The 25,382-nt window shown below is 43.4% G+C and overlaps 1 protein-coding gene and 1 long non-coding RNA gene across 4 annotated transcripts in view; both read left to right on the forward strand.

Moving 5' to 3' along the window:
• Positions 1 to 5,203, forward strand: part of chrnd (cholinergic receptor, nicotinic, delta (muscle)) — a 13,328-nt gene extending 8,125 nt beyond the window's left edge. For both annotated transcript variants that reach the window (XM_042213238.1, XM_042213237.1), the window contains exons 11-12: positions 124 to 242; positions 4,845 to 5,203. In XM_042213238.1, the coding sequence (XP_042069172.1) occupies positions 124 to 242; positions 4,845 to 5,027 (302 nt within the window). In that variant the 3' untranslated portion in view covers positions 5,028 to 5,203. The remainder of the gene's footprint in view (positions 1 to 123; positions 243 to 4,844) is intronic.
• Positions 5,204 to 8,482: 3,279 nt separating this feature from the next.
• LOC121812078 lies at positions 8,483 to 9,095 on the forward strand. Of its 2 annotated transcripts, none has more exons than XR_006052854.1 (2): positions 8,483 to 8,621; positions 8,909 to 9,095. It is a non-coding gene; the product is annotated as an uncharacterized LOC121812078 (long non-coding RNA). The 2 variants fall into 2 exon arrangements; XR_006052853.1 differs by having other exon boundaries at positions 8,502 to 8,683.
• The last annotated feature ends 16,287 nt before the right edge of the window (positions 9,096 to 25,382 follow it).

A 25,382-nucleotide genomic window follows, 5' to 3' on the forward strand; every position in this document is an offset into this window, starting at 1 on the left:
AGGTGTGTGTGTGTGTGTGTGTGTGTGTGTGTGTGTGTGTGTGTGTGTTTGTGGTGTGTGTGTTGTGTGTGTGTGTGTTTGGGTGTGTGTGTGTGTGTGTGTGTGTGTGTGTGGTGTGTGTAGTGGTGAAACCCCAGGATGATGGAGGTGTGACGGATCAGCTGTACTCTGAAATGAAGCCAGCTGTGGACGGAGCGAACTACATCATCAAACACATGCGCAACAAGAACGAATACAACGAGGTGAGAGCGAACAACCAGAACGTGACGATGCTCCGCTTGATTCAAGATGCTTTGAATTGTGTAAAAAATGTTAGCACGCTTTCATCAACATTTTGCATTTTTTTCAGCATTTCCCACACGCACATGTTTCAAATCAACAAACAAATTCTAATATTTGTCAAAGTTAATCCAAGAAAATACAAAACACAGTTTTCAAATGATGGTTTCATTGATAAGGAGAAAAAGCTGCCCAAACCGACCTGGCCCTGTGTGAAAGTCATCGCCCCTTAAGCCTCAGAACTGGTTGTGCCAACCTGGGGGGGAAGGTTCATGCATTAATAATAAATAAAAACAAATGTTACACATCACTGGGGAGGAATTTTGGCCCCACTCTTTTTCACAGAATTCTGCCACATTGGAGGGTTTTTCAGCATAAACAGCATCTCCATTTGATCTTAGTCTGGATCCCAAAGCCCACAATAATTTCAATCCTGTTTGAGACCACAACCATCATTCTTTCTCATCGTTTTGGGATTTCAATAAGTCATGTATTTGGTCCCGTTTTTGTAAACTCTGAAATAACCAAACTGAAACACGTGTAAACCTTACATGCTGACACGTCAGGTTACTGGGTAGATTGCATCCAGATGGTTTGTTGGTCAGGCAGTTGTTGTTTAAAATCAGTGGGTTTTCGTTCCTTGGGGATCTCCGGTTCCTGCAGCATGGGATTGACATTTTTGCCCAGCCTAGTCAACAATTTCACCTACTAGTGATCAGGACTGGGACTTTAAAATTGAAGTGTAAGAAACACTTAAACAATTAAAATTTGGCAGCCTGCAGGTTCTGGATGTTACATTCTAGAAAAAAAAAGAGACTTGATGTGACATCCTTATGATGAGTCGGTTTGATGTGCCTCTTGGGAGTAATTTCGGTGAATAGTAGTTGGCGTTAAGAAGTCAAAACACGTTTGACCCCAGCTAGGTCTGCCACTGCTTTAGGAAGGATTCAAGCCGGGTCTCCTTTTTCCATACACCTGTCTCCCACATGTCGGTCATTTCAAAACATGTAGCGACAAAAAAGTGTATTGTCCCTCCCCTCCTTCTATAACCCTAGCGGCAGTTTTAAAACAAAGAGAACTGCTACTAGTTGCCAGATGAAACTGGTTTTGTGTGGTGTTTGCTACCTATCCAATGAGTTCATTGGGCAGTTCGTGAGGGCCCAGACCTTGTAAACACAAAAAAGTGTTTTTCCTCTTCTTACTGGCGTTAAAAGGAAATAGTGCAGATTGAGTTGGCTCAGAGAGCGAAGTGTGAGGAAAACCTTCACTGTTTAACTACAGCTGTTATTAAAAATAGAGCCAAAATAAACAAACAAATAAATCAATCCCACCATGGTTTCACCAAAGTGCCTCTGACCTGTTGAGCAGGGCGTTGTAGGCTCCTTTCAGGGCCTGGTGCTCCTCAGAGTCCCGCTGTAGCCTGGAGTTGTGCTGCAGCAGCTCCTCCATGTCAGCTCTGGAGCGCTCCACCTCCAGCACCTGGCCGCTCAGCTCCACCTTCAGCTCCTCGCGCCGCCGCTCGGCGTCCTTCAGCAGACCGCCCAGCTTACGAGCCTGCGGGCAGAACACGGCTCCACCTTCTCAGCGCTCCATCCCTCGTCGCAGCCGCGCCGCTCGGCGGCGTTCCCTTCAGCAGACCGCCCAGCTTATCGGTGACGCCTGCGGGTGTGCAGAACACGGAATCGACCGTCTTCTTTCTGCGCCTGCCTACTTCATTTACATCGACATTTCAACCTAGGGGATAACCATGTGTGATGGAATATTTACCTGTCCTTCAGCAGACCGCCCAGCTTACGAGCCTGCGGGCAGAACACGGGGCAAAATTAACATACAGGAAAAGTGGATTTTACTAAAAACAGCGAGGATCAGTGATTGAACTTCTAAGCAAAGATGAACTTTCCCATGGCTTGATTTAATTTAATGATTTTAGGAGGTGCTCACACTGACACTGCTTCACATTTAACATCAGAAAAGCATTTGGCACAGACAGCGTGACGCAGTGCATCTGCAAACTACAACCTGGGACTGAATTAAACATCGTAATTACACGTATTTATTCACTATTAATCTTCTAGCACAAAATGTGAGAAAAAACAGGAAAAACAAAGTTTAAATAGATATTAAACCAGGGAAAAGTGTCTTTGTTGAAATACTCTTAAGTCTCTCGTTGCTATTGTGTTTATGGGAGTTTGTTAGTTTGATTAAGTTTTCAAAAAAGATGACACCATCGTCATAAAATATATAGCACAAGAATGCTACTAAGTTGGTGCTGATATAAACTATATAAAATAGCACCTGAGAACATCATAGATTTATTGTGCAAGCACCTTTGTCATTGATAATACTCTCATTACCAATATGACTAATTGATGTCTAACGCTCCGTGTGAGACTATGTGATGTAGGGTCTCCAGACCCTAGCTCTTTACTGCTAGTAGTAACTCATTGCATTGTTATAATTTCTTGAGGTTATATAATGTTTACATGGGGCCTGATTATGAAACCCATTATACATTTATAGGTTTGTTATTATCTCTGACCTATTGAATTAATTTATCTCATTTAGTCAATTTGTGAAGACAGAATGATATTGGAATGTAGAATTCCTTTCTTTAAAGTTTTGGATACAACATGTTACCTTCAGCTCAGCTTCAAGCCTGAACGCGTCTTACCTGGAATAACGCATTTCAGTTAAGATTAGTCTGTGAATCTCTGAAAGAATGGTAATATGACTCTAAGCACAATGGAGGTGCAGGCCCCCGGCCTTCATTATTTGAGAGCTTCACTCTTCGAGAAGAAGGGATTTGTAAGAATGCGTTAAATGAGTGGAGTGCCTAAGAATACAACTATATCAGGCTCACAGTAACTAAGTTAACCATTAGACCTCAGTTTAGAGAAACTGGTTTATGAATTTTCGCGTACATACTAGCTCTCTGTTATGTCGTGGCCAGAATACCTATGCCTCTGACGCCTAAGAACGTGGCCCATCCGTATGACACCACAAGATTGAACATTGTCAACACCCTTAGGTCAAGAGCTCGAAACATGAAGCAATGGCAAAGAAGATGCTTATTACTATAGTGATAATCCAATTTCACTAATAAGGTTCTCAACTCCCGTGCTCTGATTTTAACCTTTTATGCTTTTCTCTTTCTTGCTATGGTACCAGCCCATTTTTTATACTAAATGCACTGTTCACTTCTCTCTACCTTCACCTCAACCCAGTTCAGAGGGGATTGTCTGTGCTAAACGGTTGCTTAGTTATCAACATGATAATAACTCAATCTTCCAACAGACTAAGTAAAAATCAGACTGTGTTTTAAGTGAATTATATGTTCTAAAAGTCTGGACTATGCTTTTAGACTATGTCAGTCTCAAGTTTTGAACAGAAATTTCTCTTTTGAAAAATCATAGCGTTCCCCCTGCAACATCTTGGACTGCAATGTCTTAACTCACTGATCTGATGCAACCATATGTCTACCAAGACTCGCGATGTTCAGCGGTACAAATAACTTAAGTTCTTTAGTGTCGATTTCATAGACGCTCCTCCTGGTCCTTCAGAGCCTGTTGTCACTCTCTTATGGAGCCCGGCCTGATCAGGAGAGGTGATCCACGAGAAGTCGATTTCACCTCTACTTTTATGGAGAAGAGCTGCAATCCTCCTAGGTGGACACAGCTGCGGGTACTCTCATCAAGGTAGCTTCGTGGTTCATCTAAATTAACCTCGGTCAGATGATCTCGAGGTAACTGACAGGTTTCCATGTGAACGAGTATTGGTTCGTCAGATTTTACTGTTGCTTCTTACAATTAAAGAAGAGATGATGGCACATGGCTTGTCAGTTCACGATCGTGGCACTCAGAATGCATCGTCCTGACGGATCCTGCACCGGAGAGCACTATAGTCAACACTTGCATGTATATTCTTCCTGCTCTGTTTACATCCCCCACATTGGAGGGTTTTTCAGCATAAACAGCATCTCCATTGGACTTTAGTCTGGACTCCAAAGCCAGTCCAAAACTTTCATCTGTTTTTTTGGGCACACTACCTCCATGTTTGATTTAAAAGTTGTATTCGTTTTAAACCTGATGTAACTGGACTTAAACCCGTTACATCTGGTCAGTCTGGGGATCATCCAGATGTTTTGTTGGTCAGCAGTGGTTTTCGTCTTGGATCTCGCCCATGGATGACATTTTTGCCCAGTCACTTTCTTATTGTTGAATCGTGAACTCTGACCTTAAGTGATGCCTGCAGTTCTTTAGATGTTCTTTTGTGACATCCTAGATGAGTCGTTGATGTGCTCTTGGAGTAATTTCGGTAGTCTGGCCACTGCTGGGAAGATTCACGTCTCTTCCAAATCTTCCACTGTGGTTCACTGGAGTCCCCAAACCAGCAGTTTTTAACACTGCTGTGTTGACTTCATTATTCTTGGATCTGGGGCCAGACTGTAACAACATCTGATGAGAGGACTAGAAGCTCATTAGTTCCTTTGGTTATGGCTTTATTGTTTTTATTGAATAAAAAATGAGGTGAAACATAAAACTCTGCCCTCGCTGGTGTCGTCACAGGAGAAAGATAACTGGAGCGGCATCGCTCGCACCGTCGACCGTCTCTGCCTCTTCCTGATCACTCCTGTGATGATCTTTGGCACCATCATCATCTTCTTGATGGGAGCCTGCAACAGTCCTCCACGTCTGCCCTTTGAAGGAGACCCGCATGACTACATGGAGAACCATGCACGTCTGCTGTAGCACATGAACAAAAGCACCCAACACAGCAGAGAGCGCTGTTACTGTGTTCATATCCTGAGGTTTGTTACTCTGTATGACAAAATACTGTAGCTGAGTGTGTTTTCTTGTGTTGAATGAATAAGTCTGTATTTGATTTAATCCAGGGTTTGTGGTTTGAATAAAGATTTATAATCAGAAATCTTTGACATGATTTGTTTCTGTTCACAATGATTGAACCAGCAGAGAATATTCACTTTCACTCTTTAACCTTTTTTTCTTTGCATGAACTAAAGACTGTTTTTTTAAACTCTCCAAGGTTCGGTGTGTAAAATGTCACCACTAGATGTTGTTAGATTGCATAGTGCAGTCAGTTAAATTCTATGTTTGCAACTCTCCCAATTCGAATGCATGTCCAGCTGCAGCAGGACAAACAAGTCTATGATGTGACTCCTCTGTCAGTCAGCTGTTTACCGCGGCTGGTGTCCACGTCGATTCACTCTGGAGAAAGCTGTCCAGTGACACAGATATCAAGGTGAGCTGGTGAGGATATCCTGCATGTTTCTGTTGTTAAGTGCTGCTGTTAGTCAGCATTAGTACAACAGTCTGTAAAGTGGATGTAACTTTGTTGGATTCTGAGACTTGGATAATAAACTCGTATGATGTGAGAATGTACTTTACCTTTAAAAAAACTGTTTAAGTGTGATTTTTAGGACACTTCAGTCCTACATTACCTGTCATAATGGCGGAAAGGCTTTTACAGACAAAAACATGGCTGTGCCATGGGCTCCCCCGTGTCACCTATTGTAGCCAACCTTTACATGGAGGAAGTGGAAAGGAAGGCTCTTGGCTCTTTCAAAGGAAGAGTACCCAGCCACTGGTACAGATATGTGGACGACACCTGGGTCAAAATCAAGACACAAGAAGTGGAATCCTTCACTGCGCACATTAACGCTGTGGATAAAAACATCAAGTTCACCAGGGAAGACACAAAGGACGACTGTTTGCCTTTCCTGGACTGCGCCGTGCACATTGAAGAGAACGGCAAACTCAACATCGAAGTTTACCGGAAGCCCACACACACGGACCAGTACCTCCTCTTTGACTCCCATCACCCTCTGGAACACAAACTTGGAGTAATTAGGACCCTACACCACCGGGCAGAACATGTTCCCTCTAAGCCTGAAGGAAAAAGAAGGAACACACACATGTAAAGGAAGCACTCAAAACTGCGGCTATCCTAAATGGGCGTTCTTAAAGTCAGCAAAGAGGCACAGAAAAGAAGACCAGACACCAGCGAGGGAGGATAAGAAGGACAGACGCAACAACATTGTCATCCCCTATGTAGCCAGTGTATCAGAAAAACTCAGGAGAGTTTTCTCCAAGCATGACATCCCAGTGTATTTCAGACCCAGCAACACGCTCAGACAAAAACTGGTTCACCCGAAAGACAAAACGCCAAAACACAAGACTTAACAATGTGGTGTATGCTGTACAGTGCAGCGAGGAATGCCCAGACCTCTACATTGGAGAGACCAAACAGCCACTTCACAAGCGCATGGCACAACACAGAAGAGCCACCTCCACAGGACAAGACTCAGCAGTCCATCTGCATCTTAAGGATAAAGGACACTCTTTCGAGGATGCCAATGTTCACATTTTGGACAGAGAGGACAGATGGTTTGAAAGAGGAGTGAAAGAAGCCATCTATGTCCACTGTGAGCGACCATCTTTGAACAGAGGCGGGGGTTTACGACACCAACTCTCTGCCATCTATAATCCAGTTTTGAGATCCCTTCCCAGACGCCTTAACGCCCACTCACATCCTGGGCCATCTGACCTCAGGAATTCGCATGATAAGGTGGGGCCAGGTTTCACAATGAGCTCACCCGAAACTCTGGCTGATTGGGACCCACGCCCAGTTTCACACCTTGGCTCAGGCGATTAGAGGATCATCAGGGGGTCCTTTTGTCCCTCTGTGGGGGGTACTCCCACTAGGTTTATATCTGGGACTCTCCACCATTTGACCTTAGAACTGAAGAAGCTTCTCGGATGAGAGGTGAAACGTCTTCAAGCAACTTAAAGAAGTCCAGATCTTCTCCGTGCTGACTCAATGAGCCCATTTGAGAAACTCACACCTCTCCCATCATTCCAATCCCAGTGGGCAGCCTTGTGGGGGTTTGAACAGCCGGTTCTGCTTTCTTAATTCTTCGATAAGTCAGGGCCAAGCCAGCTCCGATCAACCAGAACAATGTTACCATGGTTCCTAATAGGTAGATATCTTCAGCACTCAGGCTCACCCAAGCCCAGACTTCTCGTTGAGAAAGGGGTGTCAATTGCAGGGAAGATAAGTGAGAGGAGAGGAGAAAAAGTGCGACCGCCTTCGCTGAGAGCCAAACGAGATAATTATCATGTTTATTTCTTCCATGTGAAGTGTAGTTTGGATCTTCTTTTGCTGCTGGTTTGGTCAATATTGTTTGGTGAGAGATAAAACCTGCAGCTTCAGAACTTGAGCGAAAAGGGCGTAAACACAAAGCGCGGACCCGCCGAAACATTAGAATCAGCGAGCTGTCGGCTTTCAGCCCCGACCGCATCCCCGTACGAGCCGTCGGGTGAGAAAGGCGACATCTCACTGCTTCTGATCCGTCGGAGGCTCCGTGCTTTGTGTTTACGTCTTTGTGCAGAATCCGTGTTCCTGCTCTCATTTACTGTTTTAGCTGTTTGGTGGTTGTTGAAATTTTGTGAGGTTTAACCTGAGATTCTGGCATTTCGGGCAAAATACATTTATATAAAAAAATGATTCAGGATTTTAATGAATCGATATGACCTTATCCAAGAATCGATTTTAATCGATAATCAAAACCCACCCCTAGTAACTGTGTAATCATGCTTATGTACATCTGGATAATGACACAAACTAGTGTGTGGCGCTTCACTTTTTAAAAAACTAAAAGACAGAAATCAGATTGTAGGATCTGTAGTGTTGTTTATTTATATTGTGGTACTAATCATTCGTGATATTTAGTACTGTGTGCATACTTTATTAGAAGAGATGAGATAAAAAAAAATCTCTTCCTTGCTGGTAACATCGAACAATAAATGCTCAAGTAACTATGTAACACGTACGTAATCTGTTCAACAACACTGATGGGGAAATCAGCTGTGTTTTGCTGCCCATTTTATTTCGAATAAATTTATTGAACTTGAGGGGTAGGGACAAATAAGTAAATACTTCTGCCTACTCCTTTTCAAACAAATAATGGAATGATATTTTGAGATTACCCGACACAGGTATCGAAGCTTCGACACACAGGACACATCACTAATTATCAGGCTTTATTCCAGTTTTTAAAAGAGAGTAAACATTTGGGGAGGGTTTGAGGGTCGACACTCCATACCAGTTGGTGGCGGTAAGGCACCATTTTATTGTTTGCAAACTGCCAATAGAATTTAAGAAGAAGAAGCAGCAGGGGAGGAGACGAAGAAGAAGGGGTGCGTACTGTGCTCTTTGCTGTGTCTTTCCGCCGTTTTAAAAATGGGCACTTTTTGAAGAACCCGCATCAAAGTATTGTGGAGAAGCGTCGTGTTAAATCTAATTGATGAACGGCTTTTTGTGAGGTGTGTATCGCAGCTGCGAAGACGAACGTACGTTCTCCTGTTAGGTTACAGCTGGTAGGAAGGTGCGTTCAGTGTCTCTTTGTAATTTTAAGTTTCCATGTCAAACGAGATGAAACAGTTATTTCTGGATGCGCACTTATTTGCTGAGATTAACAATGTGTTTTTGTAAACCACGTGATGATTTAAGTCATTTAATCTTTACAGAACATGTGAGCGAGGCTAATAGAGCAATATTTTTATGTTTAGTAAACTGACGTTTCTAAATGTAACTGCTTTTATTTTATCAGTTCTGACGAGGACAGCTGAGTGATGTTGTTGGTGAGCTTGGATTAAATCATCTCTAAACAAAGAACTTGTCCTCGTGGTGACTGACTTGGGGAGTGGAGGTCAGTGAGCCCATTGTCTCTGCTGGTCCGACTCCAACTACAAAGCCGGCCCGCTCGCCCCCTCCTGAGTCTGAGAGGAGATCCAGAGTAAGTCAGTTATAACTACACTGGTTGCTTAACTTCATCATTTTCTACAGGGTCTCTCTCTCTTAGCTCATTTTGGTTTGATTTCTGCCTTCTGTTTAGCCTCTCTGTTTGTCTGCCTCAGGACCTTAATGTTTTATCATTTGAGTTAAACTCTCTGTTTCCCTTCATATGAAGGTGATGTCTGTGGAGTGATCATGACTTCATTAAAAATCCTCTGTTTTCCTTTTCCACTTCTCTTTCATATTCTTTCTGTTCTTTTGTAAGCTGCTAACTCTTTTAGATTTAGATTTCTTTATTTTATGTGTTGATCATATGTTTTGACAATATCACTTTAGTAATATCTATAGTACATTTTGTGCGACTTTGTTCTACATATAGGAAAACATCAAATATGTTATTCCACACACAGATGGGTATTGTGAGTGAGTTGGACTGACACTCCCAGGCACCATGAGACATGAGGCAGATAGTGAGACTCCTTGTCTCCAGGGAGGAGGTGTTGAGATGAAAATATTTGAAGTGCCTCAATTCTATGCTGTACTAAAATGCCATATAACCATATAGTGCAGTATTAAGTGGACATGGCCATGAAAAATAAAGGCATTAGACTACGTGTCCTTGGGGGGTAGAATGCTGTAGACTCTCGCCCACGCTTGCCTGTGAAAAAGTAGATAACAGGGGACCATCTTCTAGTGGAGATGCATTATAACTCACCTATTGGCGCCTGTCAAGCCTTTGAGTTGCCGAGCAGCTGAATAGGGGAATAATGTTGACGCGCCCGCAGTTCAAAGTCAAAGTCACCTTTATTGTCAATTCTGCCACATGTACAGGACATACAGAGAATAGAAACTACGTTACTCTCAATCCCTAGATAAAATAGCAAATGAACATTTAAATATAAGAGTGATTAAAAAATGCAGGTAAAATAATTAAAAAGTAAAAATTTAAATAAATACAATACAATTTTACATATAACAAGAAAGCTATACAATATACAATATAATGGGTAAATGACATTGGGTGTAAACCAGGCAGAGTAGTGCAAATAGTGCAAATGGAGATTTAGTAAAGTTCAAAACGTATGTCAAAGTTCCAGATTGCAACTTCTTTATTTGTTATCAAATCCTTAAAATCCGTAGAAAAACAGTGATCAAAAAACATTCTAAGCTTGAGCGGTCAGCAAAAGTCGACTTCCCCCATCACCCACTCATTCACAAAAATTCCCTCGGGAGTGAACAGGTGATATAGCAATCACTATTACTGTAGCACCACGTGACCCAAAGCTACGCCTATCCATAACATTCCGGCCCCTAATTATTACATTTTTACAGTAATAATTACACATCCAACACCATAACTCACAACACACACTATCCATCATATCACAGACACCCAGTGAGACAACATAACATACTCAAAAGTCCACCAAAGTTATTTTCTCATGTCTTCTCTTCTTTTCTTCTGTCTGCACATGGTCAGTCAGTCATAGGCCAGAGGTTACCAGCACTTAGCCTAAATATAGTCAGTCTTGATGTACATCTCATAACATTAAAGTCAATTCAAAGTTAGTTATGTCACACTGTGTCAAAAATGTCATAGTCATGGGTCAGAAGCCTCCTGAAGAAGGCATATCTTTGTGATGGGTCTGCACACATGGCTGGTTGGGGTCTTAATCCAGACCTGACGCACAAGCCCCTTTTCATCTGGTGCAGCTCCGGTGACTCTCCCAATGATCCAGGAACCCGAGGTGCAGAATCATCCACTATAAGGACCACATCTCCAGGAACAAAGTTACGTTTAATCCTTCCCCATTTCTGGCGCTGCTGAAGTTGTGGCAAGTACTCTTTAGTCCATCTTTTCCAAAACAGATCAGACATATATTGAACTTGCCTCCATCGTTTACGTGCGTAGAGATCGTCCCTCCGGAACAGGCTAGGTGGTAAAGACGGGTTTGACTTGAGAAGAAGGAGATGGTTTGGTGTTAAGGCTTCCAAATCATTTGGATCGGTGGATTCCAGCGTAATGGGTCTACTGTTGAGGATTGACTCCACTTCACAAAGAGCAGTTTGGAGCCCTTCCTCGTCCAATGTCTTGAACCTCAAAATCCAACCCATCACCCTGATGAGACGAGTCCAGGATGAGGCACGATGGATTAAAAGGGTCAGAGGATGATCATCATCGTGTGCTTGTAAGACCTCGATGGCAGCAGCCACCTTAACTTCAGGATCTTCATGTGGAAGTTCTTGCAAGTTTTCTGGGTTCACAGGCCAATTGTTCTCTGGCTGTGCAAGAAATGCAGGACCAGATATCCATTCAGTGTCACGTAAAAAGGTCTCTGCCTTCATACCTCTGGAGGCAAGGTCCGCAGGGTTATGTGTGGTGTTCACATACCTCCATTGGGAGGCACTAGAAGCCTTGAGGATTTCTGACACTCTGTTCGCCACAAAAACACGGAACCTGGAAGTCTCATTGTTTATATATTTCAACACTGCGGTGCTGTCCGTCCAAAAGACAGAGTTTAGGAGAGGTAGTCTCAGCTCCCTCCTCCACATTCTATCCATGCGAACCGCTACCACTGCTGCCGTCAATTCCATGCGAGGGATTGTGACTGGTTTTAAAGGTGCCACTCTGGATTTTCCCATTATAAAGGAACTGTGCGTCTGTGAGCGACTGTTGTGCAGCAACAGGTAGGTAACAGCCCCATAGCCCTTCTCACTCGCATCTGCAAAATGATGCAACTGAGCGGTGGTCGTCTGTCCAAAATCAGAAGGCTTTAAACATCGTCCGATGCTGATGTTGTTCAACAGATGCAATTCTTCTACCCAGCTTTTCCACTCTTGAGCAACTGCTGATGGTATAGCATCATCCCATCCTATCCCCCTCTGGCACAGATCTTGAAGGATTCTCTTGGCTGTGAAGATAACAGGAGCAAGGAACCCCAGAGGGTCATAGAAGGAGCTTACTGTGGATAGGATCGCTCTCCCAGTCAATGGTCTGTTTGGGATGGATATGCAGAACTTATATGCATCTGACTGCAGGCACCACTTCACTCCCAATGCCCGCTCAATAGGTAAAAGGTCACAATCCAGGTCTAGGTCCTTAACTTCATTTGCTCTTTCCTCCTCAGGTATAACTGCCAAAACGCTGCGGCTATTGCTGATCCACTTTAAGTGGAAACCACCCTTGGTGCAAATGTCTCTGAGGTCTGAGTAAAGATTGATGGCTTCTTCTTCAGAGCATATTGAAGCAAGGCAGTCATCCACATAAAAACTATACAGAATGGTGTCAGTCACCTGCTGGCTGAAGTATGCTTTGTTGTCCTCTGCGCATTTCCGCAGGGCGTAGTTAGCACAGCTCGGAGAGGACGTTGCCCCAAACAAATGAACACCCATCCTGTACTCCTGCATGCTCTGATTGAAATCACCACCGGGCCACCAAAGAAACCTCAAAAGGTCAGCATCTATCCTCTGGCACATGCACCTGGTGAAACATAGCCTCGATGTCAGACATCAAAACAATAGGCTCTTTTCTGAACCTCGTCAGTACGCCAACCAAACAGTTTGTTAAGTCAGGACCACTCAGGAGCTGCGCATTAAGAGAGACACCCTGGAATGATGCTGCACAGTCAAAGACGACCCGCATCTTCCCCTTGGTAGGATGGTAAACCCCATGGTGAGGGATATACCAAAGCTTCCAATCACTGCGCTCTAATTCTGCGACTGGCACTCTCTTTGCATATCCTTTAGATATGAGATCTGTCATGAAGGCAGTGTAGTCTTTGTGAAAGTCTTTATCTCTGATTAACCTTTTCTTCAAACCTAAGGCTCGTTGCTCAGCGATTGCACGGTTGTCAGGCATTCTTATGTCTCGGTCTTTCAGTGGCAGGGCAATGCTGTAGTGCCAATCCCCCAAAGTCACCGACTTGCTGGCCAATTCCAGGAACTTCAAGTCTTCCTTTGACAGCCCCATCTGTTCATCATCGCTGCTCTCTGGAAAGTCCATCTTGAACTGCTGTTTCCATAGCTTGTCCAGGTTGACAGCAGAAACTCTGTTGGCAGTAACTGTTGCCAAACATCCTGGCCTTCCACAGCATTCTCGATTAAGTGGCCCATTCACTGTCCAGCCAAGCACAGTCCTAATGGCAAAAGGTCCATCACCTACACTCCGGATGACCTCCAAAGGTTCTAGAGCTCTGGGCATATTCATGCCAATCAAAAGCTCAACATTGGCCTTAATTTCTGGCAAATGAACATGCTTCAAATGTGGCCAGTCATCCAGGTCCTGTTGATTTGGGATGTTACCAATATCTACAGGCATTTTATGCTGAGTGAAGAGGTTAGGCATATCACAGTACATGTCACTGTCCAATCCAGCAACTTCAAGTTCAGGTACAATGAAACTGTCCACCACTTTCTCCTGTCCCATGGTGCGCAGGAGAATCTTTGTCCTCCTCCCAGCAATATTCAGCTTGTCCATAAGACCCACTGTACAAAAGGATGCTGAACTCCCTTGGTCCAGAAAGGCATACGTTTCCACTATTCTTTGACCTCTCTTTGATTTTACTTTAACTGGCACAATGGCAAGCTTACAGTCCTGTTCACCGGCCCCAGTAAGACCACTAGTCTGGATCGTAACAGGAATGTTATCTGCCTCATTATTAGGTTTGACTTCATTCTTCTCTTTGTGGTGAATATGGAGTATACTTGCATGTCGGAGGCCACAGATTTTACATGAAAGGCGTTTTCTGCATTCTTTGCTTATGTGCCCAGTACACAAACAGCCAAAACAAATGCTGTTCTTTTTAAGAAAAGAAATCTTCTCATTATGAGGTTTCTTATCAAGCAGAGCACATGACTCCAGTGTGTGTCCGCCTTTGCAGAAAAAACAAGCCTTCACAGTGCTGTGACGATCTTGAGCCCCTGTCTGATTCTGTCTCTCGACATCAGAGACTGTTGTGGCAAAGCTACTTCCTTTAGCTCTTAGATGTGGAGAACGTTTCCCTCCATTGCTGCCCTTGGCTGCTAGATGTGTTGCTGGAACGTCACATAGATTTCCAAAGATGGGATCTGTTGCAATTTTAACTTGACGCTCAAGGAAGGAAACAATGTCAATGAATGCGGCTCTGCGATGTTGCCTCTCCTGAATGTCACATGCTACTGTTCGCCATTTGTCTTTTAACTTATATGGCAGTCTTCTAATCACAGCAAGCATATTGGCAGGTGTATTTAATTCAGAGAGATCATTAATCTCTTCCATTGCATTGCAGCATCCACGTAAGAACAAACAATATGCCTGAAGAGCTTTTCCATCTTCCGATCTAATCAGTGGCCATGAGTGAACTTTGTTCAAATAAGCAGATGCAATCACATGTCCATTCCCAAAGTGCTCATACAGCAGAGTCTTTGCCTTTACATATCCAGCACTTCCAGACATATGTTGACAGCTTTCAACAAGTTCATTGGGCTGCCCCTTGGTGTACTGTGCAAGATAGTGCAGGCAGTCGCCAGCATCACCAGTCTTTGTTTCTATGACCTGTTCAAACGAGCGCATAAAGGCCTGAAAATGTAAAGGGTCGCCATCAAAGGTTTGAATCTCCCTTTTGGGCAGTGAAGAAAGACTTTGCTGATGGACCAACATACAAGTTAATTCATTTTGTTTTTCCATAATGGACAACAGATTTTCATTGGCTACTGGATGAGCAGCTTGTGGCTTAGGCAAAGGTGGAATTGATCCAAAAGCGTCAGAAGGCCCCATAAGAGTGGGTGCAGGCCTTTCCCTTTTCATATTCTGTTGCACTGTTTTTACTTGAAGCTCTGCATTCCCAGTGAATTGCATTTCCTTTCGTAAGCGTCTGTGGAACAAAAGTCTCTGCATCTGCATTAAGAATTTCAAGGCTGTTTCCCTTTGTTTTAAAATATGATTCCGTTCCATTAGATTTCCGTGAAGCGATGCTCCGCATAGTGGATCCAGTTCTCAGCACGTTCACCTTTGCAACAGTTGCAGCTATATCTACTTCAAGCTGAAGTTGTTCTTTCTTTCTCCTCAATTGTTCCTCTTGTTCTTCAAGAGAGTGTTTTTCTTTCAGCATATGTTGACGTGCGAGCAAGGCGGCCATTTCAGCTTCTGCCCTGAGACATGCAGATGAAGTAGATGATACTCTTGAGCTTGACCTACTGCCTTGATTTGACACACTGTCGGATGGCAACACGTCATCATTAACATCATTCTGAGGATTAAGAGATGATTGAGGTTCTTTTCCAGTGTGCTCTCGCACCTCCATTTCTCCTCCCAGGGAAGTTTCCTGTGACTCTGTCAGATGATGGCCTCCCCGAATGTTTATCAGTTTCAGAAAGCCATATGTTAACATCCTCCATAAACCCTTTATTGTATTTAGCGATGCTTGAGAACCATGTATTTTATTTATCTTTCTCATCAAATGAGATTAGAGAAAGTAAAGATTCATGCAATGCACTGGCATCCTTAAACAGGTGTGTTAACTCATCAAACAGTTTTTTGACTTGTGAATGATTTTTATCATCTTTCATTAGTTCTTTAAGAGACATAATAACACTTTTCATTTTGTTTACATGCCTTTTCCGATCTGTTTGGATGGTTTCAATTTTGTTTGCAAGAGCTTTCTCAGTTAGGGAAATTATTATTTTATCCTTTTCAGTTTTTCCAACAACAGATGCAGCCTGTGATCCACTCATTTTAAGCATTCAACATAAGCAGCATGCCAAAATCCAAAACAAAGGCAACAGCAATTCCTTCAAACTCAGGTGAACGCCTGCAGAGCCACAGCACACACACACCAAATCCAACAGCAAACGTAGCGGTGGGCGTGTCACAAAAACATCTTCGTATGGTCAGAATCCAAACTGCGTTCAAACAAACAACACGCAGCACAAAAACACAGTTTACGTACCACCGTCGTCTTCTCCTTATCTGTCGGTCTAGCCGCTTTTACGGGTGTAGTGGCGGCGGTGTGTGGGATCGCGTCGGCGTTTATTCAGCGCTGATTGCGGGACGCTCCATTGCCGTCGCACTTTTTGCTGACAAATATTGGCGACTGTCAAGCCTTTGAGTCGCCGAGCAGCTGAATAGGGGAATAATGTTGACGCGCCCGCTGTTTAAAACGTTAGTCAAAGTTCCAAGTTAAAACTCCTTTATTTGTTGTCAAATCCTTAAAATCCGTAGGAACAAAAAACATTCTAAGCTTGAGCGGTCAGTAAAAGTCGACTTCCCCCATCACCCACTCATTCACAAAAATTCCCTCGGGACGTGAACAGGTGATATAGCAATCACTATTACTATTACTATTACCGACACCACGTGACCCAAAGCTACGCCTATCCACAACAGTTACCACATGCCATACGGTAATATTACAGGTACCAGTGGTAAATTTTGGTATTGCAACAACAACAACAACAAAATCCCCCGCTGCATTGACTGTTGACAGAAAATCTTCTAATGTGACAAATCCAAATTATCTCTGTGTTTTAAGATTTTACAAGGTTTTATATTTGAAAAACTTTCTCATAGCCAAATAGCTTTCTTTTTATATGAGTGACATCCTGAGCTAAAGTTTGTTGGCCACTGAAGAGAAAAAAGAGAGAAAAATTAACACAGAAATAAACCCAGAAGCAAAAGATGCTCCCACTGGCACAGATTATAAAGAACAACAAAATAAACTACCACAGCTATGCAGATGACACACAAATATATATCACAATGTCACCAGGAGACCGAGGCCCTGTACAGGCTCTTGGTAAATGCATTGAGGAAATTAATGACTGGCTGTGCCACAATTTTCTCCAACTAAACACAAACAAAACTGAGGTAATAGTCTTTGGCGCCAAAGAAAAACGCTTACAGGTCACCAGAGAACTTCAATCTATACATCTAAAAACCACAAACCAGGCGAGAAATTTGGGTGTAGTGATGGATGCAGACCTAAAAACACATTAAGACAATAACAAAATCAGCTTACTATCACCTCAAGAATATTTGAAGGATAAAGTATCGCCAGCAATTTCCAGGCAAATGGCTGAGGAAGTTGGCTGTCATGGACCTTCTGAACAATGTTTCCGCCCTCTACTTGGCCAACCATCTGAACTGCTCCGTCGCTGCCTCTGGCTTTGCGACCGGCCTCCTGAACTGTTTCCACACTGCCACTGATTTCTGCATGGTCAGCCCTCAGACCTGCCTTACCTATGCTGCCGCTGCTTTCTGCCACACTGGTGCTGAAAATCAGGAGGCAGAACGGCGGGTATTACTGGAGCCAGGGAAGGGAGGAGCTGGCCCAGATGCTCGCCATAATGGCGGCCACCCAGTGGGAGCAGGTGGTGGAGGCGAGCTGCGGGTCCACGCTGAGTGCCACCTGTGGGGGGTCGTGGAGCTGGGGACGCTGCTCCAGGTGTAAGTCACCGCTGCTGCCAACCCCACCGGTGGAACCTGGTAATGGGGAAGCGATGGAGGAGCCGTGTGGGGCGCCTGGCCAGCCGGAGGTGGTGGACAAGGTGCGCGGGGGGTCCTCACCTGCCGGAAGAGGGGGAACAGCCGGGTGAAGGGCTGCTCCTGCTGGAAGTGGTGGAGGAGCGGCTCCAACCAGATGAGGCATGTGGGGGGTCTGCGCCGGCTGAAGGAAGAGGGGCCACTGTCCAAAGGGCTGCTCCAGTCATGGGAGCGGTGGAGGAGCCGCTTCAGCCAGTGTGTGGATGAGGTGCGAGAGGGTCCATGCCAGCTGGAGGTGGAGAAGCCGATCCAGGCAGAGATGGAGGAGGTGTATAAGAGTCCGCTCCAGCCGGGAGCTTTGGACAAAACCTGTGGGGGGACGAAGGTCCTCGTGCCGGATGCCGGCCCAGCTGCCCGTGAGCAGGGGCTCATGACCGTGCCTGCAGGGTCGTGCCGGCTCGCCAGGTGGCCAGCGTCCGGACTAGCATTGCTGCTGCTGGAGGCATGGGCAACCTCCAGAACAGAGATGACCCTGTCGCCGGGTCGGAAGCCGGTTGGGAGGAATAGGTTCGGACGGATGGCTCCCTGACCTCAATCAGCCGATGGAGGTGTGTGGTGAGGCATGTTCGGACGCACCTGCATGGCATCCACAATCAAACCCATCAGGTTTAAAAAACCAAGGAACCATGGTTTGTGGGGTATTGTGGTGTGTTGCATGTGCAGCCGGCAGCTTGTGAGCTGGAGCTGTGGCAAATAAAAATGGCTCAAAACAACAATCTGTGATCCCGCTGTGCCTTAATTCTACCAGACAGGGTTTACAGGAAAAGGAAAGAAATACGTCCTACTTATTCACAAATTATAGGTGTGTTTGTATTTGTAAATTTAAAAAGCCTGGAAACATTTGGAGTACTCATTACGATTCACTGAAGAAGCTGGTTAAATGTGTCCATGTGGGAACAAAATGATCTGGTCCTTAGCATTCTAGCTCAGATTTTTGTCATTACAATAAACATTCTGCAGAGTACAGAGAACTCTGCCCACAGTGGAAGAAAAAAAAACAAAACAAAACAAGCCCTACTTAGAATAAAACCAGGAAAATCCAGAATTCAGAAGTGAAAATCAAGGGAGTTTATACGAGGATGAGAATGTTGGCCTGAAGTCTTAAACTTTCATTCACTTTCTAACATTTTTTCTAGCATTTTCCTTTTGGCCTAAACTGAAATGTTAGCAACACCTGGACTTGTTCTGAGCCACGAGAGAAAGAAGAGCACCCGTACGTCTCGCCTTTGATTACTTATGCTTCTCTTAAATTAAGATTTCTGCATAATAGACGTCTTCTCTCTGCACTGCTGAGTTGACTGCAGCTGAATCACACCCTGCACAAGGAAACACACAGAAAGGCCATCAGTGCAGCCAGTTCAGATGCTGCTTATGTTACACTGATCAAGACACAAAAAATCATACAGATTGTTTATGTCAGGAGATTTATTCTAAATAACACTTCTTCAGCTGAGAGTCAGAGAGTGGAGACACACACACTGCAGAATTCACTTGCAAGCAAGGGGAGCTCTCAGAGCGCTCGCACGTAAGCGAGGGCTCCAAGAGTCCGCTCTCCCATTGTCCTGCTCTTTATTATATACACCAGTGGGTGCATTTGTTCATTACATTGGAATGTGGATGTGTATATGTGGAAAATCCAACAGTTCATCTAAATGTAAAAAGGGCACTTAGACTAAAACTGACATAGCTACGTTTATCCTACCGTAAAACAATAAGACAAGGTATGTCCTCTCCCATGCTCCCAGGATGTGGGTGTGAATGCCAGGACACCCTGGAATGCACACAAAGTTGTTACAGTCCTCCTAGGATGAGACATTCTTTCAATATGCCAACAACTATATACTTCTAAACACAAATGATTACATGCAGTATTCTACCATATACAAACTTATATTATTAAAAGATTATACTGACTACTAAGTACAATTTCCCTTAACAGTTTATGCTCCTCCTTTTTTCTTCACTACTTACATGGGACATAATGGAAAGCTGAAAAGTTCCTGGGGTAAATTAAAAAAATTAATGGATTTGTGCAGCAGCTCCTTTTGTAGTGAAAACTGAGAAGTGGGGAGACTAAGTGATGCAGTTTTGATGAAACATTTTACCATCCTTTCTTTAAATTGATGTTTTAGTTGCCCAACACATTGGGGCCCCTTTTTTGGAGACCGTTCTTTGTCCACTAAAGGTCCATGAGTTACTTTTTGCAAGCTGTTACTGCACCAGCAGCCTAAACCACTGATCCAAGGTGGGGTGGATCCATGCTTTCATGTCGTTTACACTAAATTCTGCCCCTAACATTTGAATTTCTCAGCACACTTTGAGACTCATAAGACCAGGATGTGATTTTAGAATCTTTTTTATATTTGGTGAGCCTGAGTGAATTTTAGCCTCGGTTTCCTGTTCTTAGCTGACAGCAGTTTCAGCCAGTGTGGTCTTCCGCTGCTGTAGCACATCTGCCTCAAGGTTTTACATCCTGTGTGCTCAGAGATGCTCTTTTACCTACTTGTGGCACAAGAGAGAGCGGTTAATGGATTTACTGGTGCCTTCAGTGGTGCTCACTGTTGATCTTTGCTCTAGTCTTTGTCTGTATGACAAAAACGAAACTCAGTGTGGGTAATCTGCATTTTTAGTTTGTTGTTCTTCTGTGAAGTGATATGTAAATTGTCATTTTTCATTTATTACTATAGTTTACTGTGCTCTGTGACCACTAGAGGAAAACCCATTTTAATGTTTCATTGTGCAAGCTAAGAAAGTTAAAGTGTTTTTTAGAAAGCAGAGTCCTTGAACTTTTTGGACCTTCTTTACCTGAGCGTGCCTGAGCCTAGAAGCAATGCAGGTTGGGCCTGTTTGTACTTTGATGGGAAACAATCTGGGAATACCAGGTGTGTAAAAGTGCTGTTTAAAATCATATCAGGCCACCTTCCACTAGAGGGCAGTTTTACATAAACAGAAGTGAATTTGAGGCATCTGCCGTCAGTTTCACCAAAATGCTTAGAAGAAAACTTTGGGCATAAACGCAGTTAACTGGCAGCCTAAACAAGTTCCCATGTCTGAAAAACATTTAAATCTATTTTTTAAAGAGTTTCACTTTATCATCATATGCATTTTGTTTTACACTGAAACAGAAAGACACAGTTGTATAAAGCTTACAGTCAAATATCATATTCATGAACTGCATTTCACTCCTCCCAGAACCTTAAATGACTACTTTAAAGAGCATTTTTCTACAAATACATGAGTCCTGCAAGTGAGCAATAAGTAGTTTAAAAGAACTAAAGACAGATGTGAAGAAGGATTTTTCTTTTTTCCCACGCTCAATCAGTTTTACCCCCTCACAGCCATCGGGTCTTTGGCAACTCATTAAGGGTTAGGATTGTTCTGCCTGTTTGGAAACCCCAATTTAAAAACCTTTGGACTGAAAAAGTGCATGTTTAGTAGGTTACAGTAAAAGCAACAACAACAACAACAACAACAAGCGAGAACTCTCTACAAGTTGCAAATGGCCTGAAAATAAAGTCTCACAAATTTAATTTCTTCAAATCAAAGCTATTCAAACTCACACATACACACTTTGTTCTCAGTCTTTATTTTCCAGCTTTGAATGATTCATGCTTTAGTCTGGAGTTGAGGTGAAGTTTTAATCGTTTCTTTCTTTGTCATCTGCTCCAAACCGAGCCGTGTTGTCATGTTTCGGCTGTTTGCAGGCAGGAATTGGACCCAAACGCAAACTCGCTGGAAACAGGACTGAACTCAAAATGGCAGCTTTTATCGCTGAACACAAAACCTAAACTGGGAAGCCGCTAACGACAGACAGAGAGAGAGAGAGAGAGAATAAGCTTGAACATAGAACACCATCATCATCATCATCATCATCAAAAAGATCAAGAAAATAACCACAAATATGAAAACTCAAAATACTGGGTCAAAACTGACCCAGAACCATGACACGTGTATCTGCTGGCCGTAACTATTCACAGTTTCCTGTCAGACGTCTTTATGAAACTCACAAAACCACATGAGAAGAACAACAAGGGAGACGAAAGTTTACTGATCCTGCAGAGAAACCAGATCAGTGCTGTGAAGACACCAGCAGGGCCCCACATTTAGAAATAAAATATGGCATTAAATACACAGCATTACATTGATATATTAGTTATATTCTCTCTTAACTACATGTTGCTGAAGGCACATTTGTTTGTTTTTTCTTTGTTTTTGCAGGTTCTTCACATAAAAATCTTCATGAGGTGCTTTGAGGACTCGGCGAGACCTGCAGCTGCATCTCAGTGGCTGGACTGGTGAAATGCTTCACTTCGGAGTAGATGACATCTGGCTCTCTTGGAAACTCTGGACATACAAACACAGACAGATCAAACAATGTGAGGATAAGCACCTGTGTACAAAACCAGGCCTGCTTCTTATGTTTATAGATAGTAAACTGACAGAATGGGGAAATGTCAGTGAACACGTCTGGTCAATACCCTAAAGGCCTTTTCTCTAGACTTAAAGTAAAGGTTTTTTTTTAATCTAATATCCAACTTCAGAAATTTACATTAAAAGTCTTACTACATTCTGTCATGAATGAGCTTTTAATCTGAAAGAACCCCACCAGGAAATGTTTAGTTTGGTAGCAGAGAGTCTGAGCAGAGAGGGGACTCTGAAGCTGTCACTATTAGCATTAACCTGAAGTCATCATGTGAGCTGTTGAAGCATTAAATCCTCTCCGTGATTATTTTGCCCAGCAGCCTTTAAGCGATTATCACCTTTACTGTGACTATCTACAGTAACTTGGTTGATTTCATTGGTCATTGATCTCTAATCCAGTTTAATTTAACCTGTTCTGAAGCTTTTAGGACCTCAAATGACTTTCAGTGTTAAACATTAAGTAAGTTTTATGCAAACATATACCGGTAATAGAATATGTTGTACATAACACACACAGCTCCTACATATAGACTCAAGATGAAAACTGAATAGTTTCTGGGGCCTTGTGTCTATTAAAAAACAAAAACACAATGCAGCATGCTAAAGTGTTACTTAGCCAGCAGTAAAAATGTGTCTTTGTAGGAAAAACAGCTGTGACAGAAAAAAATGACCCGCTATTGGCGGTTACACCAGTGCTGAGTCAGCGTGCTACTTTTACTTTGATGCTTGGAGCACATTTTGCTAAATTTATACTCTTATAGCTTCACTTATGTTGAAGCTTCTTTCAGTCGTTTCCTTTTTCACAAGGGGTCGCCATAGCAGAGACACCTGTTTCCTTGGACCCACACTTTGTCACACTGCAGAGACATTATCTTTTGCACTGTGGCGTGAAATCATTCTTAGTAACCACACACGAGTTCAGTGTAAACTACAGCGCGAAGCTGCAGATGTTGTTGTTTCACATGCAGAGTTTAAAACATGCAAAACTGTTAATGTTAGTGTAGGACACTTGGTGATGTAGAAAACACATGGTTCATTTATTCATTTAAATTTATATTATACTATTGTTTTGCATGTTATTTGATCAAAAGTGCAATAAAGAGTTATATTTTTTTGTTGCTCAGATCAGGGTGGATTTTTCTGCCACTTGGCTCTACCCACAAGTTCTGACCACAAAAATTATGAACAGAATCTGTGACAAAAGGCAAAGCGCCCTTTCAGAATCCAACACTCGTCAGAAATGTGGACTAAGCTCTAGCAGTGGGTGTGCAGGGACTGAATGACTCACAGCAACACCTCATAGTCCCAAAGCACCCCTGACAGAATACCCTGAGGGAGACAGTTGAATGCCTTCTCCAGGTCTACAAAACACATGAAGACTGGTTGAGGAAACTCTGACACGCGCATGTAAAAGTCCTCGAGAGGATAAAAAGGTCTACATTGTGCCTCCTGCATCTGACGTTTTACTAATAAACTGACTCTTCTTTCCCTGGAATGGACTTTCCCAGGGAGGCTGATTAAAGTGATCTCCTATACCGAGTATGCTCAATATCAGCATCTCTCCACCTGCACTGTGCATTGTGTGAGCAGAATACCATCATCCCGTACGCTTTGAGACAGACCAAAAGTCTTTTTCCATGAAATATTAATGATCAGTAAGACATTTGCTCTTAGATCTATTGTTTGTGCAGAAAACAGTGAGTATGTGTGTTTAACAGCTCTGCAGTAAAGCTGCAGAAACTGGAAACTGGACGACCACAGAGCTGCTAGTTTCTGTTAAACACAGGCTGAAAAACACTGTTCAGCATGTGAAGAACAACACTTACATTGAAAGGCTGCGACTAAGTTTTGAAAAATACATCACTAAAACAAGTTAGCTACGCTAGTGTGAAAGGTGGGCTGCACACCAGACATGTCTCCAGTCCTTCAGAAATAGAGACAGACAACTAAACTCTATGTGGGAAGTAAAGTTAGTTTTAAAATATATCATCCATGAAAACAGCTCTGTGATGATTCCTGCCTCTCAGAAGATTAAAATCCTTCAACCAGAATGCTAAATTTATACATATTCCACCTGCCATTCTCTCTCAAGAAACACCATCAGATCTAATTGTGGATGTGGTCTCTGCTGGTGAATAAGGAATTGAATTTATTAGTTGTACTACAAGAAGTCATTCTGTGAGCTTTTGAAAGCCTGAAAGAGAAAAAAAACTGAGTGTGAGTCTCACCTTCAAGTTGACTGTGACTGGTTTGTTCCATCAAAAGAAACATTAACACCACTACAACCACGAGACAGACCGACGCAGCAGTCACCACCATGGGGAGAAGAGAGTAACAATCCAGAGAGGTCAATGTAGAGGTGGCTGCAGGTGGAGCTGTGGCTGCAGACAGAGGTGTAGCTGCAGACAGAGGTGTAGATGCAGGTAGAGGTGAAGATGCAGGTGGAGTTGAGGATGTAGGTGCAGATGTATTTTTCTTCAGCTCCTGTTATGTCTATCGCCACCTCATCACGCCCTGTCCTTTTGGATACTTTCTCTCCTGTTTCACTACCTGAGCTGGTAAAACTAGTGAATTCAGTGAAAGCATCCTCTTGTCCACTTGACATTGTACCTGCATCATTATTCAAAAATGTCTTCCAGGTTATTGGTCCATCTGTGCTCACTCTAATCAACCCTTCACTGGCGTCTGGTATAGTTCCGATCTATTTTAAAAATGCTGCTATTCTCTCACTTTTAAATAAAACCTCAGCTAGACCCCTCTCTTTGGGGCAGCTACAGACCAATCTCTAAATTACCGTTAATCGCTAAGCTTCTAGAAAAGGTTGTGGCTAGGCAACTTATAGCGGCTCTGGACAAACATAACATTTGCGATAAGTTTCAGTCCTGCTTTCGCAGTGCTCACTCCACAGAAACAGCCCTTCTTACTGTCTCAAGTGACATCCATCCATCCATCCATCCATTCGCTTCCACTTCTCCTTTTCAGGGTCGTGGGGGTTGCTGGAGCCTATCCCAGCTGTCATAGGGCAAGAGGCGGGGTACACCCTGGACAGGTCGCCAGTCTGTCGCAGGGCCAACACACAGGGACAGACAACCATTCACTCGCACATTCACACCTAGTGGCAATTTGGATTTTCCAATTAACTTATCCCCACAAGCTGCATGTCTTTGGATGGTGGGAGGAAGCCGGAGTGCCCAGAGGGAACCCACACAAACACGGGGAGAACATGCAAGTGACATTTTGATGAATAATGATGCAGGAAGATGCTCGGTCCTACTTATGTTGGACCTAACATCGGCTTTTGACACTGTTGACCACCACATCCTCCTTGAAAGGCTAAAGCATTAGGTTG

The sequence above is a fragment of the Haplochromis burtoni genome, unplaced genomic scaffold (assembly GCF_018398535.1).
Source record: "Haplochromis burtoni strain Fernald_Lab_line unplaced genomic scaffold, NCSU_Asbu1 Contig_428, whole genome shotgun sequence".
NCBI classification, from domain to species: domain Eukaryota; kingdom Metazoa; phylum Chordata; class Actinopteri; order Cichliformes; family Cichlidae; genus Haplochromis; species Haplochromis burtoni.